This window comes from Schistocerca nitens, chromosome 6, assembly GCF_023898315.1.
Source record: "Schistocerca nitens isolate TAMUIC-IGC-003100 chromosome 6, iqSchNite1.1, whole genome shotgun sequence".
Taxonomy (NCBI): domain Eukaryota; kingdom Metazoa; phylum Arthropoda; class Insecta; order Orthoptera; family Acrididae; genus Schistocerca; species Schistocerca nitens.
The window spans coordinates 87,186,304-87,206,039 of NC_064619.1; the positions used below are offsets into that span (position 1 = coordinate 87,186,304).

The 19,736-nt window shown below is 39.3% G+C and overlaps 1 protein-coding gene across 1 annotated transcript in view; it reads right to left on the minus strand.

The window, feature by feature from the left end:
• Positions 1-19,736, minus strand: part of LOC126263238 (synaptic vesicle glycoprotein 2B-like) — a 340,497-nt gene that overhangs the window by 46,761 nt on the left and 274,000 nt on the right. Inside the window, exons 8-10 of the mRNA XM_049960322.1 lie at positions 19,482-19,653; positions 13,804-13,918; positions 12,517-12,676 (exon numbers count right to left, since the gene is read on the minus strand). Coding sequence (XP_049816279.1) covers positions 12,517-12,676; positions 13,804-13,918; positions 19,482-19,653 — 447 coding nt within the window. The remainder of the gene's footprint in view (positions 1-12,516; positions 12,677-13,803; positions 13,919-19,481; positions 19,654-19,736) is intronic.

The window sequence follows — 19,736 nt, forward strand, 5'->3', positions numbered from 1 at the left end:
TGCTTTGTTTTTAAAGATTTTATTATGGACGTTATTTCTTTTGGTGAAGTGAGTGATATATTCATGTACTTGAAGCTATTTGTGAAGGCTAGTTTCAGATATTCAGGGGCATTATTTACTGATCCTGAAAGTCCCATTCTATCAGTAACGGATATAAAGTACTTGTTAAATAGATTGGCCACACTATGCCCATCAGTTACTAATGTGTCATCTACCCTTAGTGCTATTTGCTCCTGTTCCTTTCTGGTTCTACCAGTCTGCTCTTTCACTATATCCCATATTGTTTTTATTTTGTTCCCTGACATTGCTATCTTCTTCTCGTAGTGCATTTGTTTAGACATCTGAATTACTTTTTTTAATGTTTTACAGTATTCCTTGTATTTAGCTAAATCATCAGCATTGGAGCTATTCTTGGTCGACAGATACATTTTCCTTTTTGTCTTACAGGAAATCTTTATTCCTCGTGTAATCCATGGTTTTATTATAGACTTCTGTTTAATTTGAGTAACTTTTAGAGGAAAACAGCTTTCAAACATGGTACTGACATTGTTCATGAATGTGTTATATTTTTCATTCATGTCATGAGCACTATAAACATCTTTCCAGTTCATATCTTTGAGCAGTTTTCTAAAACACTCAATTTTTGATTGATTGACTACTCTCCTGTACTCAGATTTAGCAGTCTTGATAATCTGCTTAGAATTTACATCTAAAACAAGGAGCTGCATGTCATGATCTGATAGTCCATTTATAACAGGTTTTATGATATGATTTTGTTCCTTTGATTTGTCTATAAAAATGTTATCAATGGCTGTCCTTGAGGATTTAGTGATCCTAGTTGGAAAGTTTACAGTGTGAGTTAGATTGAAAGACAACATTACTAACTGCAGTGAATGTTTACTGGAAGATTGCATTAGAAAATCTGTATTAAAGTCACCAGCAATCAAAATTTCTTTGTTTCTTCCTGTTAAATAACCCAAAAGAGCTTCTAGATGATCTAAGAATAGATTATAATTTCCTGCAGGTGCTTGGTAAATAGTTATTATTATATAGGATCTGTTATGGAACTCTACTTCTGTTGCACATGCTTCTAGATGCTGCTCTAAACAGAATTTATTAATGTCAATGTTCTTGAATTTATGGCAGTTTTTGATAAATGTGGCAACTCCTCCTCCATCCATATCTACTCTGCAGAAGTAGGAAGCTAGCTTAAATCCTGAAATGTCTAACATATCTATATCAGTGGTCACTTGATGTTCAGAGAGGCAGATTATGTCAATTTCGTTAGATGAATTCATTTCATCGATACAAATGAGTAGTTCATCAACTTTATTTCTAAGTCCCGGAATGTTCTGGTGTAATAAAGATAACTGATACTGCATACTAATGGGATTGTAACTGCTTTGGCGAAGATGAACTGGCAGTTTCTGATTACTTTCTGTTAAACACTGTTTAAATGGAGGCTGTATGATAAAATCTGACTCCTGTTCATCTGTTTTCTCAAACTGAGTGTGTCTGCCAATCTCTCTTAAAACTCGTTTTCTTTCCCCCTTCCCTATCCTAAAAAAGGCATCCCTCTGACACCTGTGACCACTGGTATTTTACCACTTGCGCCAGTGTACCCCCTTAAGTTTTCTGCAATCAACCCAGACAGTTTTCCCTTCCCTTTCCTATTGAGGTGAAGGCCATGCCTAGTGTAGTCCCACCTATCGATAGCATCCACAGGAATCAAACCAATATGGGACCCTATATCCGTCCTAAGCAGCCACTCCAACTCCAAGTTCACCCTCCCTACGGAAGAGTTCAAATGAGGCCGATCATGGCGTCTCAACACAGACACAAATCCCACACTCATATGCTTCGTTGCTGACGCTATCTTCACCAGGTCACTCTCTATGGAATATTCAGAGTCTCTGCCAATGCTATTTCCCGGACCACCCACTATAACCACGGCATCCTCCTTTGTGAAATCCTTGCATAAAGCACCTACATCCTCTGTCACCTGACCCAGATCTGCACTAGGCTTGAAAAAGTTTGTGACCTGGTACTCTGGACCTAGATTTTCCTGCAGTAGTTGGCCAACATCTCTACCATGGGAACTACCTAACAACAGAACTTTCTTTCTCTTTACAAATTTCCCTACCTTTTTCAAGTCCTTGAAAGCTTGTTGTGCCCTTTTTGCAACTTCAGCTACATGAGGCTCATCCGATTCTGACTGAGGCAACAGGTCAAATCTATTTTCAAGATTTATGACAAAGCTGTCTGATGCTCTCCTTTGCCTGTTCCCCCTATTACCTGTTGCCACTTCCCACCTCTGTTCACCCTTCTCCCTCTTTAACCTGTCCAGATCCTCCCTTGCCTTGTCTAGGTCAGCTTGAAGAGCTGCAATTTTCCCTTCCTGTTCCAGTATTTTCCTATCTCTACTGCAGATCCTACAATACCACTGGTGAGCCTCATTTATGTCCCCATTTCCCACGCCACTACATTCGCCCCAATGAAAGAAACTACAGCACCCATCACACCATACCCCGGAACTAACGATCCTACGGCATGTCACACACTTCTCACTCATGGTAAAAACAGAAATCGTATAAGCTGATTTAAGTAGTGACTAAAACGTAAACAAAGGACCCTAGAAACTATTCAGGCAGATATAAATAAATTGAAAGAGTACTGAATAAAAAAAACTGGTGATTACATATAACTCACTGTTTACTTACGATACACGCGCGTGAAATTAAGCCTAAAATCCGTGCTATAGGCGCGAGAAGGAAAATAAACTTCTTACCCCGTTTAATCTTCTTTAACACTTCACTAACACTTCCACTAATGTAAACACACTTATATTATATTTATACCAACTGGAAACATTTATCTATAAGTTTAATTCACTGCTTACTTACGATTCGCGCGCGTGAAATTAGGCCTAGGATTCGTGCTACAGGTGCGAGAAGATACAGAGATGACTGAATAACAGGTGTAAAATGAAGCATAGAGCTATAGGTAGAAAGGTGCTGAGTGAAATACGTTTGGCTGTTAAGTCCATGAAACCTTCTATGACTAGTGTAGCAGTATATTGTCAAATGATCTTTCAAAAAACCCAAAGAAATTCTTGTCATATGTAAAGCTTTTAGTGGGACCAAAATTAGTGTCCAGTTCCTAGTAGATGAGACAGAAACTGAAATTGAGGGTAGCAAAGAAAGAGCTGAAATGCTTAACTCCACTTTCAAATGCTCTTTTACAAAGGAAAACCCAGCAGAACTGCCCCAATTTAAACCTTGTACCACTGAAAGGATGAGTGAAATAAGTATTAATGTTAGTGGTGCTGAGAAAGAGCTGAAATCATTAAAATTGAACAAAGCTCCAGGACCTGATGGATTCCTGGTTAGATTCTATACTGATTTGTGGCTGAGTTAGCACCTCTTCTAACTATAATCTAACATAGATCCTTCAAACAAAAAATCCATGCCCAGTTCTTAAAGTAAAGCATGGTTCACACTTGTCTACAAGGAGGGTAGTGGAAGTGATCCACAAAACTACTGTCCAGTATCCTTGATATCAATTTGTTGTAGAATCTTAGAATTCAAACACAATGCGGTATCTTAAACAGAATGACCTCCTACAAGCTAACCAGCATGGATTCTGAAAACATCTATCATGTGAAACCCAACTTGCACCTATCTCACATGACATATTGCAAGCTTTGGATCAAAGCTGTCAGGTAGATGCTGTATTTCTTGATGTCTGAAAAACATTTGATTCAGTACCACACCTTCACTTATTGTCAAAAGTATGATCATATGGGGTATCAAGTGAAGTCTGTGACTATTGTCAGAAGTAGAGCTAACTTCGGTCTGTGCACCAGGGAAGTGTTTTGGGACCCCTGGTGTTCATGTTGTGTATTAATGACCTTGTAGACAATATTAATATTAACTTCAGGATTTTTGCAGATGATGCAGTTATCTACACTTCTGGAAATGGAAAAAAGAACACATTGACACCGGTGTGTCAGACCCACCATACTTGCTCCTGACACTGCGAGAGGGCTGTACAAGCAATGATCACACGCACGGCACAGCGGACACACCAGGAACCGCGGTGTTGGCCGTCGAATGGCGCTAGCTGCGCAGCATTTGTGCACCGCCGCCGTCAGTGTCAGCCAGTTTGCCGTGGCATACGGAGCTCCATCGCAGTCTTTAACACTGGTAGCATGCCGCGACAGCGTGGACGTGAACCGTACGTGCAGTTGACGGACTTTGAGCGAGGGCGTATAGTGGGCATGCGGGAGGCCGGGTGGACGTACCGCCGAATTGCTCAACACGTGGGGCGTGAGGTCTCCACAGTACATCGATGTTGTCGCCAGTGGTCGGCGGAAGGTGCACGTGCCCGTCGACCTGGGACCGGACCGCAGCGACGCACGGATGCACGCCAAGACTGTAGGATCCTACGCAGTGCCGTAGGGGACCGCACCGCCACTTCCCAGCAAATTAGGGACACTGTTGCTCCTGGGGTATCGGCGAGGACCATTCGCAACCGTCTCCATGAAGCTGGGCTACGGTCCCGCACACCGTTAGGCTGTCTTCCGCTCACGCCCCAACATCGTGCAGCCTGCCTCCAGTGGTGTCGCGACAGGCGTGAATGGAGGGACGAATGGAGACGTGTCGTCTTCAGCGATGAGAGTCGCTTCTGCCTTGGTGCCAATGATGGTCGTATGCGTGTTTGGCGCCGTGCAGGTGAGCGCCACAATCAGGACTGCATACGACCGAGGCACACAGGGCCAACACCCGACATCATGGTGTGGGGAGCGATCTCCTACACTGGCCGTACACCACTGGTGATCGTCGAGGGGACACTGAATAGTGCACGGTACATCCAAACCGTCATCGAACCCATCGTTCTACCATTCCTAGACCGGCAAGGGAACTTGCTGTTCCAACAGGACAATGCACGTCCGCATGTATCCCGTGCCACCCAACGTGCTCTAGAAGGTGTAAGTCAACTACCCTGGCCAGCAAGATCTCCGGATCTGTCCCCCATTGAGCATGTTTGGGACTGGATGAAGCGTCGTCTCATGCGGTCTGCACGTCCAGCACGAACGCTGGTCCAACTGAGGCGCCAGGTGGAAATGGCATGGCAAGCCGTTCCACAGGACTACATCCAGCATCTCTACGACCGTCTCCATGGGAGAATAGCAGCCTGCATTGCTGCGAAAGGTGGATATACACTGTACTAGTGCCGACATTGTGCATGCTCTGTTGCCTGTGTCTATGTGCCTGTGGTTCTGTCAGTGTGATCATGTGATGTATCTGACCCCAGGAATGTGTCAATAAAGTTTCCCCTTCCTGGGACAATGAATTCACGGTGTTCTTATTTCAATTTCCAGGAGTGTATAATGAAGTACTGTCTGAAAGAAGCTGCATAAATATTCACACATCTTGATAAGATTTCAAAGTGGTGCAAAGACTGGCAACTTGCTTTAAATGTTCAAAAATAAAAAATTGTGCACTTCACAAAATGAAAAAAACATATTATCATATAATCATACACTCATATATATGACTATAATAGCAATGAGTCACTGCTGGAATGGCCAACTCATATAAACATCTGGTTGTAACACTTTGTAGGGTTATGGAATGGAATGATCACATAGGCTCAATCATGGGTAAAGCAGGTGGTAGACTTCAGTTTATTGATAGAACAGTGGGACAGTGCAATCAATCTACAAACGAGATTGCTTACATATAAATCGTGTGACTGATTCTAGAATATTACTTAAACGTGTGGACCCATACCAAATAGGACTAACAGGGGGTATGTATACAGACACAAGCTGCATGAATGGTCAGCGGTTTGTTTGATCTGTAGGAGAGTGTCACAGAAATACTGACAAAACTGAAGTAGCTGACTTGAAGAAAGACATAAACTATCTGAGAAATCCTACTAACAAAATTTTGAGAACTCAAGGAATATACTACAACCCTCTACATATTGCTCACACAGAGACTATAAGGATAAGATTAGAATAATTACAGCACATACAGAGGCAGTCAAACAACCACTCTACCCAGACATGGTTTGCAGATTATAGATGTAGATGTAGATGCATCTGCTGGTCGACAGAAGGATGCAATTATAATTTTATGCCCGTACTGATTCTGAGTCTTGCTCAAACAATCTTGTATGCAGCTTAATTGGTGTCAACTAAACACTGGTCATGATTGTGTAGCACATCATAAGCCAACTGTCATAAATAAGCTGTCAAAACAGCATGATTAATGCCATTTTTGGAATATCTGATGCTACCACTGGGATCTGAGAAAATGACTTAGCACAGTGCAGAATACTAAACTCGTTTGCCACTGGAAACATAGTTACAGTCTCTTAAAATTGTCACCATCTATTGTGGTAGTATACTCTGTACATTTAGCATGTTGATCCCACATGGGTACTACATGCCACCCTTTTTGGAACTAAGTCAATGGGTAACAGCCAAGGGCTACAACATTTCACTGCATTCTGGCTTCACTATTGGTAACTGGTCTGGTGCAAAGTGTCGGGGACAAAATGGGACAGGTTGATTAGATGTTGCTTTAATATACTGCATTGTGCTGTGTTATACCTCTCATGGTGTGCCAAAGGGCCAAGTGATTTTTGGATATTGTCCATTAATTTGGTAAATGAAGGGGTACCCAAAAAAAAAAAAATGGAATAACATTGCTGTGGGTGGATCTCATGTAGTATGCATTTCTGCCACTGGGCATGAATAGTGCCAGTTCAGTGCCACCTGTATTGTTGACCTGGCTTTTTCTGTTGATTTGCAGTGATTTTTTTTGCTAGAACAGTTTTGTTCTTGTTTCATTTTTTATGATACCAAGTTTAAGTGAACAACGTGCAGCTGTGAAATTTTGTTTTCTACTCAGTAAAAATGCTGCTGAAAGTGTTTTAATGTTGAAAACAGCTTACCAAGATGATGCTATGGGAAAACTCAAGTGTACAAGTGGTTTGCTTGATTTAAAAATGGCAACATTTTGATTGATAACAAACCTCATAATGGACATCCATTAACTGCCCAAACCCGATGAAAATGTTGAAAAAATTCAGGAACGTATGCTCACAGGCCATTGACAGATGACTGATCAACTGTCAGAGATAAGTGGCTTGTAAATTGTTACATGGATTAATAAAGAAATCAATCAATCAATCAATCTTGGAACTCAATTCATTGAATTGTAACAGAAGATTTGGGAATGAAAAGGGTTTTTGTTCTTTGAGTTCTGACTGACAATCAAAAGGAATGTCAGGTTGAAACATGTCATGCTTTGAAACAATGGCTTGAAACTGATCCAGATTTTCTGTCACAGGTCAGTACTGATGATGAGTCATGGTTTTAGGGTTATGACCCAGAAACAAAGCAACAGTGAAGCCAATTGAAGATGTTATCGTCACCCATCCAAAAAATTGTCATCATGTCAACTCACACATCAAAACAATGCTGATTTTCCTTTTTGAAGCCAAGGGCATAGTTCATTCAGAGTTTGTTCCTACAGATCAGACCATCAATCAAACCTCTTATTTGGAGTTTTAAGAAAATTATGCAACATTGTTTGTGGAAAAAGACCCAATTTGTGACAGACAGGAGACTGGTTCTTCCACCACAACCATCTCTGTCAGACAGTTTTTGGCTAAAAAGGGGCATGGTTCCACTGCCTCACACACCTTACTTGCCTGACCTGGCTCCATACAACTTTTTGTATATCCATGGGTGAAAAGGGATGTGAAAGGACAATGATTTGACAACATTGAAGAAGCCAAGAAAAAAATGAGGGAGGAGCTGTCAGCCATTTCTACAGATGACTACAGAAAAATGTTTTGAACAGTGAAGCACCGGTGGGACAAATGTATTAGTTGTAATGGAGGGTATTTTGAAGGGGATAAGGTTGTTTTGTAAACAATCTGAAAATATATAGCTTTTAAAAAATAATTCTAGTTTATTTGGTTACCCCCTCTTACTTGCTGAAAGCTTGAATACACCTGCTGTCACAGACAGTAACATAATGAGGGAATACCATGACAGTGATCTTTGTAACACCATTGACCCCTCATACCCCAGCAACAAGCTAGTACAGTAGCTAGTACTGCAAGAATAAATCAGCTCCAATGGTAGGCTCTGCAACATCTGCAATGGTGAAATCTCAATTGAAAGACGCTGCAAGCTGAAATCAAGCTCCAAATGTATTGTAACATAAGTAACTCTGGAGGAATCATTGGCAGCAGACAGAGAAAATGGAGTTGGTGGTCACCTTTTGGATAGAAAAGTACTTGCATAAATACAAGTCCAAACCTGTGTCCATGACACATCTCTGTTATAATACATAAAATAGGGAAAGGTGACTACAATCCTATAGTAGATTGATGCATGCAGTACAGCAACATGTAAAAGAAAATAAAATTCACACTATGTTTCAAGAAAAAGCTCTTTTCCTAGCACATGTACACATCATAATGTCTTCTTTGGTAAAGACTTTCCATACCATCTGCCCCAAGATGCAGAGACATTTTGATTTAACTCAGATTTGTGCAAGAGGTAAATGTCAGTTTGTGGAGGTGCCAAGATAATGACTTTTACTTATTTATTTATTTGTCCATGAGATCTTGTTGGTACATAAAATGTACATAGATGTTGGACATCATTTAACACAATACTGTTGCCATCATTTTAACATCATTAATCTCTTATGGTTACACTACTTACTACTGGTACATAATTTGTATTTGTTCAGTGGTTAAAATGTTACTATGGTTTCAATGGATAAGACATTACATTATTTTTCATACAGGCAAATTATTATTTATCAAAATACTCTTTCTGACTGTAGAAGCAGTGATCAGTTAGATACACCTTTACTGCAGCTTTGAACCCGGCTGTGTTGTTTCTTGGTAGTTTCCTGAATATCTTTTTTCCGTGGTGTAGAACTCCATTTTGGCAGAGCTTAGTTTTTATACGATGCATGTGGAGATCCATTTTTTTGCCTTGTGTTGTGAGTGTGTACATCTTCATTTTTGAGGAAGAGTGCAGGATATTCAGTTGCATACTGCTATATGAATACTGTGGTTTCATACATATGAAGGCATGGAAGTGGGAGGATTTACAGCTTTCTGAAGAGTGGCTCTCAATATTTTCTGTGTTTGGCACCTTCTATGATTCTTTTTTGGATTCTAAATAGCTTGATGGTGTTTGGAGAAGCTCCCCAGAAAATGACTCCATACTTCAGCATTGATCGGACACTTCCGTAGTACACACTTTTTAGGCAGTGCAGTCTTTACTACAGCAGCTTTCAAGGTTCCTCATCACACAGCAGGATGTGTTCAATTTTTTGTTGAGATTGTTTTCTACCTCAGCAGTCTAGTAGTGATCTAGTTGACTCACCACCAGAAAAAATTTCATGGATTTACCTGTGATTCGATCCCTCCCCCCCCCCCCCCCCCCCCCAAAAAAAAAAAGGAAAGATAAAAAAAAAAGACTAGCTTACAGTTGTGTGAACCACAGTGCTGGTTTATGAGGCCAAGAGAGTGGCAATTGTACAGTGAGTTGTAAAACTGCAGGTTTTCAGTACCCTCTGCATCCATGCTTCCTCTTGCAGCACCAAAAGTTTGTGGTCGGTAACTAATGATCTGCTAATCATGACGGGATCACCAGTGTTAGATGAATATGAGAACAGCTGTCCAAACATGCTAATGTACATGTATTCAGGATAATTAGCCAGAATTGATGACTGGCCACATTTAATAAATTAACAGAATAATATTCAAAATATGTTGCAAATAATATATCCCTGCTGTTTTGCAGAAAGTTAATGTCCGTAATGATTATTTCAGCTAAGTAGTATGCTGCTAACTGATGAGCTGTAGATGTTAAAAGCCACAGTAAAGATTTTTGCAGTCATGTATATTTTTTATACCGAACTTCAACATTCATCAAAAAGTCTATCTTTCATCAAGTGCTGATAACAATAAATACTACTCAATTCCACATCTGTTCTGGCAGCAAGGTCACAAACACTGTATGGAGTAGCAATTAATTTTCAGTTGAACTACATGCAAAATTTCATTACCATTTGTAAAAAGAGAACTCAAAGTACTGCAGGGACAGACTAGGAAAAAACATAATTTACCATCTGTGTTTTAAATATGAGGGCCGTTCAGAAAGTAACCTCTGGTTGATTTAAAAAAATACACCAAGTTAAATAAAAATATTTTAATATATACATCTTACAACTACATCTTTGCACTATTTTTCTACATAGTCTCCATAGCGATTGAGGCACTTATCGTATCTCTTCACAAGCTTTGAAATTCCTTCTGCATAAAAATCACCCACTTGTGCCTGGAGCCAGCCTGTGACCGCATCTTTGAGTTCGTCGTCGTCATCAAACCGCTGTGACCCGAGCCATTTCTTCAAATGCATGAAGAGGTGATAATCACTTGGCGCCAGGTCTGGGCTGTAAGGTGGATGGTTGATAACGTCCCACTTGAAGGACTCAAGAAGGGCCGTTGTTCTGCGAGCAGAGTGAGGACGGGCGTTATCGTGCAAAAAAACGATACCGGAAGTCAGCATACCACGGCGTTTGTTCTGTATAGCCCGTCGTAACTTTTTTATTGTTTCACAGTACACGTCTTGATTAATGGTCGTACCACGTTCCATGAATTCAACCAACAACACCCCTTTGGCATCCCAAAACACCGTTGCCATCAGTTTTCTGGCAGAAAAATCTTGCGAGGCTTTTCTTGGTTTGGTAGGCGAATTTGAATGTGCCCACATCTTTGATTGTTCTTTTGTCTCAGGGTTCACGTACTTAATCCAGGTTTCGTCACCGGTCACGATTCTGTTTAACAATGGTTCTCCTTCGTCCTCATAACGTGACAGAAAGTCTAATGCAGAGGCCATTCTTTGAGTTTTGTGGTGGTCGGTAAGAATTTTGGGCACCCATCGTGCACAGAACTTACGGTAACCCAATCTTGCTGTCACTATCTCGTACAAGAGAGTCTTAGAAATCTGTGGAAAACCAGTAGACAACTCTGACATTGAGAAATGTCAATTTTCACGAACTTTTGCATCAACTGTCTGAACGAGTTCGTCAGTCACCAATGATGGTCTACCACTCCTCTCTTCATCATGAACGTTTTCTCGTCCACTTTTAAATAAACGTACCCATTCACGGACAACTCCTTCACTCACAACTCTTGGTCCATACACAGCACAAAGCTCACGATGAATAGCTGCTGCAGAATATCCTTTGGCTGTAAAAAACCTTATGACAGCACGCACTTCACATTTGGTGGGGTTTTCTATTGCAGCACACATTTCAAACTGCCACAAAAACTAAACTAGCGCAGGTACGACGTTCACTCGACCACGGCTTGATGCCGACTGACCTGTTGAGTGTGTGAACGCACAGATGGCGTCGCTACTCCCCCCACAACCCGCACTGTGACCAATCGGAGGTTACTTTCTGAACCGCCCTCGTATATTCCCAGTGTTCTCATCATAGCTACTTTAAACATTGTGACTGAATCAATCATTTTTATTCTGTTTTTCAGTCATGTTCTACACCTAAATGCTCTGCATGTTTTTTGTTTCCATTTCACTGTCATACTCACATAAACCACTAATTACTGTTGTTACACCAAATTACTGACTGTAGATAATTGTAATTAAAGAAAAAAATGTGGAGTATGATATTGGGAGATTAGCCTAAAGGTGGATGAAATGGTTGATGTTACAGACACAGTAAAAGAAAGAGTATAATGTATTTTATGTGAAGTATTTAGTCAGCTTTATGGAAGATGTGGGCTGCATATATGAATACTGATCAAAAGGAAATACAGAAACATTTGGCCAATTTAAGACAGAATTCAATTGTGCCAATTTGTTATTGTAAAAGGAAATCAGCCTGATATTTTCCAAAGGGATAACTTCAGAACTTGTCAAGAGTGATTTAGAGAAATAATTGGAAATCTATTCCAGATGTGGACAGAGCTCTGAATCAAGGACCTCTCTTGTGCAAGTCCCTACAATTCAAGTCTTCTGGATAACTGACTGCAAAATAAAAATTGGTTTAAACAGGACATTGAATCTTTCCACAAAGGTGGCATTGAATGACAAAACACCTTATGGAAGGCAACTGTTCTCATTCCAGTCAAATTTTTGACTAAAAAATGTTTAGAGTACAGTGAAAAGAAAATATACATTTTGCAGACATTCTGAGTGTATAATGTATCTGATGAAGCGAAGTGACACAAAAGGAGATAAAATGCTAAACTAATCCTTTTAAAAAATAAAAAAAAAACCATTATCTTTCACTGCCAGACCTAGAAAATCTCAATTTATGCCTGTACTATCAGCTCAAATGGTACCGTCAAAGGAGGGAATCAGAATTACATACCAAAAAACAATGTAAATCTGGCACAATTAATGTAAAAAGATAATAGATGCTTTATTTGGGGCTACATTACCTGAGATTTGTTGGGAACATGTCCACAAGGACAGCTAAACTTGTGATGTGGCTCACGCCAGTAAAGGACACAAAAAGAGCCAAACATGCCAAAGCAGCTGATGGACTGTATGTCCAGTAAACCGAAATTGAACATATAGCAGCACCAATGTATCCCGTAACTAGAAATAAATGGAAGCAAGAATAAATGTTGTTATCATTTGTGATAGCCAACAATGACTAGATTATAAAAAAGAGAACATACACATGTATTGCAAATATGTGTCCAAACTTTATCTGACATTTTCACAGCATGTACAATTCTCTGAATTTCCCACATCTTGCAACTGTTTCCTTTTGGTTTGTTCTTTCTCCCCTTCTCTCTTCTATCCTTTTCTGCTCATTTTCCTTATTTCTGTCTTCTTTGCTTTTTTCACTGTAAACTTGAACATACCCATAAATCAAGGAATTGCTCTAATTTATACTTTTTTGTACTCTTTTATTTGCCATGTTTTACCTGTGATTTGGCAAATATCATTTTCACCAAAGCTCCCTGGAAGGGTTACAAGAATTTTTGTATTACCTGCTGTGTTTTTTTATTAAAATTTTCTTCATATTACCCATAGTGTATTTTCAGTTGCCACCTTCTTTCACTTCCTTCTGCATGCCCCATTCCTTCTTTATAACTGTAAGTTTGGAGAACCCAAGAGTTCCTTGGCATTTTTTGCTATATTGGCATTAGACATGTTTATATGCTTAATGTATTGTCTCCTAACACTGGAGATGTCATCAGAGGCTACAAAGACACCGATAGTAGTTTCAAACTGAAACAAACTGACCATATTTCTGTCCCTAATGTTTTGACTCCTAATGATGGAGACATCATCAGAGGCTTTGCAGACTCACATAGTAGCTTCAAACTTGTATAAGTTTGCCTCTGATGATGTCTCCAACATTAGAAGATAAATGTTAGTCACAGCAACATGCCATGGACCAAAATCATCACCAAGAACATGTCACACCCATGAAAGGCTGCATTGTGTGATCAAACCCGAGGTTATTATAACTTCCAAATGTGTATGCCTGCTCTTATTTTAATTAATGAATGGTTCATATATGCTATAATAACATAAAATATCTTATACCTATATATAAATACTGACATAATGATACTGTCTATGTGGAATAAAACTATCTGAAATATGAGTGTTGTTTCTGAATATGTCAAATTCATGGTTGATTTATACAATGCAAATTTTCTCATAGGATAATCAGATCTAATGTCAAATTAAAGGTATTTTATACTCACCCATAGTCATTTTCTTCCCCATATATTTAACAATGTAACTGGCAAGCAGAAAAAACACGGTTTGAGAACATGCAACAATGATGTTGTTTATGTACACAGTGTTTTTAATCATGGCCTGAAAAACATTGAAAACAGACAAATAATTTGAGGTAGAACTTCCTCATACGCGGGTCCTCTAGTAGTTACTTTATTATTTCATTAGCAATAATGCACATCATTCTCATAATAGGTCTATCAAAAAATGACCAAAACCTTTCTGGGTTATTCTTCAGATTCTACTAAAAAAACAGAATTCTGTAAATATGCTATATTATAAGAATGTGCTCAAAAAACAATAAACTTTTTCAGCTGAGTTAATGCCTTGGCCTCTATTTCAGAGTTAACAGTCCCAGAAGACATTATCCAACCTCTCTCATCTTGATATGAAGGATTGATTGAAAAACAGATTGAACTTTATTCAGCTGGTGGTGTCACCGTAACAAATAGTGCAACAAGATGCATTGAGGAATATAGCCATATTTCCTGCCTGACTACCTGAACATCATAGCCAGTAGCCCTCTGGAAAGTCTGGACACCCAAGGATATGGAAGAAGGCATTGGTTCAAAGCCTGCTAAGTGTCTGGAGAAAATGATCACGAAATTGGAGTCGATCTGATGTCTGTTGAAGATGTGGCCACAGCATTGCAGGAGGGGTTGAGAAGTGGTGTGCAACATGCAAAGCAGAGGAATTGCCCAAACACTGGACATGCCTGCAAGCATGGTGCACAAAATCCTATGAAACATCCTGCATTGCTATCCATATAGAATCACCCATGTTCATGAGTTGCTTGCTGCTGACCTGCCACCAAGACAAATATTTGCTCTGGAATTTATTGCTCCAGTGAATGTGGACACTGAGTGGCCGTGAAACATTCTATGGACAGCCAAAGCTCATTTCCATTTCCAAGAACATTCCAATATGCAGAACTGCAGAATATGGGCAAAGGAAAATCCACAGGCACATCATCCCATATCATTGCATTCCACATATGTGACTATCTGATGCAGATCGATGGCACTGTTTATTATGAGACTATATTTTTCCAAGGAGATGAATCCTGCAGGTCCTGTTATCTGTACTGTAACTGGTAAATGCTATGAGAGTGTTTTGCACACCATTGTCATTTTCACCTTTCAACAGCATGGATGTGTGTGTAGGATCATTTTTATGCAAGGTGGTGCCCCTCTGTGCATTTCAAAGCCAGTGAAGTAGCTGCTGCAGAGGCTTTGCTTTTTATCTGATTTTTCTTTTCTTTTTTTTTTTTTTTCTTTTGCTTCAGAACAATTAAAAACCGATTTTTCCCATCTGATATGGTATGACCTTCCCATGGTGGATGGGCTTACCTAACGAACAGTGGACTGTTGACTGCCAAAACTGTGCAGTCATGCACATCGAACAGTGTGGATGGTGTAATGTGCATCTTAAATCATAACCATTGTACTGTGGTCCATCTGTCATTTGTAGCTAACTTCATTTACTTTAAGATGCTTATAGCACAAGCTATTGGTAAAATGTTCCCCCCACGCCAATAATATGCTGCTCAAGTTTTATGTCATTCTGAGCAGCGATTCTCCTTCTACAACATTTTGAAACTGGAATCTTAAATATGAACATGCTGCATACATTCAACATACTTGAAAATAATAACCTTAAACAGTGATGAAATGTTGGTTTCCACTCTTTTCTAATAGTCTGCTGTTAAGAGAAACAGATTCAAGGCTATACAATTAAATTAGCATTTGGATGAAATGCCACCTATATTTCTAGTCAGCTTCTGCAAAACCCCATGGGTAAACATCGAGATTTTCTTTATAATTAGACAAAAAACTTGAAATTAATTTTGAAAACCTAACTGTTGTTGAAAATATATGGATCTTGTGAAAGAGTGCTATCTCATTGCATGTAAGAGAAACAGACATGATAAATATGGACTGAGAATGTTTATAGTTTGTAATTCTAAGTGTTGTATTGTTCATGGATCAGAAGTTTAAACTGATAAATGATCACAAGACTATCCATATTACCACTTTCAGAGGTTGCTTAGTGATAGTTATGATAAAGACTGTGCTACTTAAGAATGGATTTTATAGCTTGCCCACATTCTTTTCTGTTTTCTTCACAAAGACTGTAGAAGCACATAAGCATAGCAAGAATGAAATGATGAACAAAACCATTATATCAGAAAAACTGGGGAAGCCTGACCCTACATCAGTGAAAAGGAATCATCTTACTTGTTTGATGTCGAAAGATATGATAGATGTACAAAAAATGACAATTTCTGATGTTCCTGTCCATACAAAAAGGATATTATCAAAATAAAATCAAAATCAGGTGTCTTTCCTGGTAATACATACATATGGTAAAAATGGATGTATGTATGTATGTATATTCCACATATCCTCCTAAACTACTGGACTTATTTCAACTAGACTTGGTTCTCATAGCCCTTGCTGACAGGCAACAAAGTGGGGGTAAGAACCACCTACAGTATCTTTCATAATTCAGGGGGCATAATGTCATAAACAATGAGATGTGTGAAAAATTTTTGCATTATGCATGATGTTTAAATTAATCACTTTGCGCTGCTAACTCTATTCACAATAAATTTTTCAGACAGTATCCACATACACCACTAAATGCACCTACAAAATTATATCATGATACCTCAAATAATTAAGGAAATATGACATCATAAACACTGAGAAGCATGAAAAACTGCCACATTGTGCATGATGTTTAAATTTATTACTTCTTTTCTACTACTGATACCTCTATTCACAACACATTTTGTAAACAATATCTACAAATACCAGTGAAGGTGCATGCAAAATTGTATAACTGTAAAACACATAGTTCGGGAGATATCATATTACAAATATTGAGATGTTGCAAAACTGGCATTTGTTTGAAACGGACCACAAATTACCGAGACTATATTCATGCAGTGTTTGATCATTAGAGCACTTCCAACAAACGTTAAAGATCATGTCAAACCATTTTTAAACTTATTCAGACATGAATAACCTGAATTTTTTCCAGTTTTTGGGTGCCCTTCATTGATCCAGTGAACTATGAAAAGCTACTGCTGGAAGGGGAGCAATATCTTTTGCATAATTGCTGTAGACACTCAAAGGTATCTCATCTGGTCCAGTTGCCTTTCCACTGCTCAGCAGTTTTGGTTAATTTTCTATTATCTAATCACTTATCTCAATATCTTGCATTTTGCCATTCATGTGGACAAATGATTAAAAAAAAGGAAAAAAGTATTACTGTCTTCCATGGTGAAACATTTTCGGAATATCACATGAAGTACTTTGTCCTCCTCTCTGTCATATTCTGTTTTGTCCCATTAAGGTCACTGAGTGGTTGAATAGATACTTACATAATACTAAAACTTCTAAGGATTCAGACTGTGTGGCAAAAAGTTACTTTCAAATTCACTGAATGCTTCTTACATTGCTCTCCTCATGCTCATTTTTGCTTCTTTCAGCGTTTGTTTGTTTATAAAACTTGAATTTTGCTTAAATCAGAAATAAAGTTCTCTTTGCTTTCAAACCAACTCTCTAACACTGCTACCAATCCACAGTGGGTCTTTTCCAACTCTGCATACTAGACCTCCCAGTCTGTTCCAAACAAGAGTTGTATGAAAGACTCTAGGTACAATATTGTACATGGCAAACCAAGTTTACTCTCAATACCTGGTGCTGGCTGCCTTCACCAATCCAGCCAAGCACCTGAGGGAACCAGGGATGGCCTCTGAAACCAGGCAGTAGGTTTACTTTGCAGCAATATGAGCCACTACTTGCAGCCATATGCACCCAGTGTAGCCAATAACCACCAGCAGAGCCACCTCCATATTTTGGATGAAACCCTCCAGCAAGCGTACTATGTGTACACTGGCCATCTTTCCTGCCTGCCTGTTATTTCCCTGTTGGGCTCAATTATCTGCCTAACGGTGGAGTTCCTTATTATGAACAAAGTCATTCTTTGTGATTGTCTAGACTTAGCAGGAAACTAGACCACAGGCCAAACAGATAAGATACCATGTGATGGGTCAGATGTATTACCAACAAGCGACAACACCTTTCACCTATTGCTAAGACATAAGAGGCCAGCTGTATGTCCAGTTTTCACTTTTGCCTTCTGCCCAAGTCTGACAGAATGCACAATGGACATGAATGGATGCAAGTGATCAGACAGGATGCTTTCGTAGTATCCAGATGTATTACTCCAACTTCACACACCCCACACCTTTACAGAGTCTCCACCAGCTTGAACAGTCCTCTGCTGACACGAAGGTCCTGGATTCAGGAGGTTGTCTCCATACCCGTGCACGTCCATTCGCTCTATAGAATTTGAAACCAGACTCATCTGACTGGCAACATGTTTCCAGTCATCAACAGTCCAATGTTGGCATTGACAGGCCCAGGCGAGAGATACAGCTTTGTGTCATTCAGTCATCAACGGTACACGAGTGGGCCCCTTCAGCTCTGGAAGTCCATATCGATGATGTTTCATTGTATGGTTCGTCCTCTGACACTTCTTGATGACCCAGCATTGAAATCTGCATCAATTTGCAGAAGTGTCCATTCGCTCTATAGAATTTGAAACCAGACTCATCTGACTGGCAACATGTTTCCAGTCATCAACAGTCCAATGTTGGCATTGACAGGCCCAGGCGAGAGATACAGCTTTGTGTCATTCAGTCATCAACGGTACACGAGTGGGCCCCTTCAGCTCTGGAAGTCCATATCGATGATGTTTCATTGTATGGTTCATCCTCTGACACTTCTTGATGAACCAGCATTGAAATCTGCATCAATTTGCAGAAGGGTTGCACTTCTGTCATGTTGAACAATGCTCTTCAGCTGTCATTGGTGCCATTCTTGCAGGATCTTTTTCCAGCCGCAACAATGTCAGAGATTTGATGTTTTACTGGATTCCTGATATTCACGGTAGACTCATGAAATGGTTGTATGGGAAAATCCCCACTTCATCACTACCTTGGAGAAGCTGTGTCCCATCGCTCGTGCGCCAACTATAACATCACATTCAAACTCATGTAAATCTTGATAACCTGCCATTGTTGCAGCAGTAACCTATCTAACAACTGTTCCAGACACTTGTGGTATTATATAGGTGTTGCCGACCACAGTGCAGTATTATGCCTGTTTACATATCTCTGTATTTGAACACACATGCCTATACCAATTTCTTTGGCACTTCAGTGTAGTTCTTAGCAACAAGCTGAAAAATAAAATTAATAATCAATAAACTTGAGAAAATAAAAAAATAAAAACAGTGAAGTCATTCCTAAAGCTAAATGGATTTCAGATTGAAATACTGATGTATGTATTTAACTGCTCATTTAATCAGACATTCTTGTTTTTATGACAGTCGTGATATTCATGTATGTATAATTTTTCTGTAAATGTGACTTAGAATCTGTGTCAACATCAGGTGATGGTACTGATCATGTTTATGGTAATCAAATTTGTGGATCGTTCACTGTGTGGAAATTTAAGCCTTGCCATATATACTCTTGTTATATCACGTACATATAACTTAAAAACTCAACACCAGTAAATTAATATAGAATAGTACTAGATGAACATCTGTAGGAGCTAACGAACATTACCACTCCACATGACTCTTCATTGGTAGCTGTGGAATAGTTGGAAACTCCAGTAAATGATATCATTTCACAGACCGATGCAATTTCATCAGTTTTGTTTGTATATTTTTGGTGCTCTTTGTATTCTTCTGCTGATGCAAACATCTGTGGCACCCAGAGACGTATTGTATTTGAGCTGAAAATATTAAAAGCTTCCACTGAAAATCTTTGGAGAGAAATAGTTCTTATCATTAACAAAATAAAAAGCTAAAATGGCAT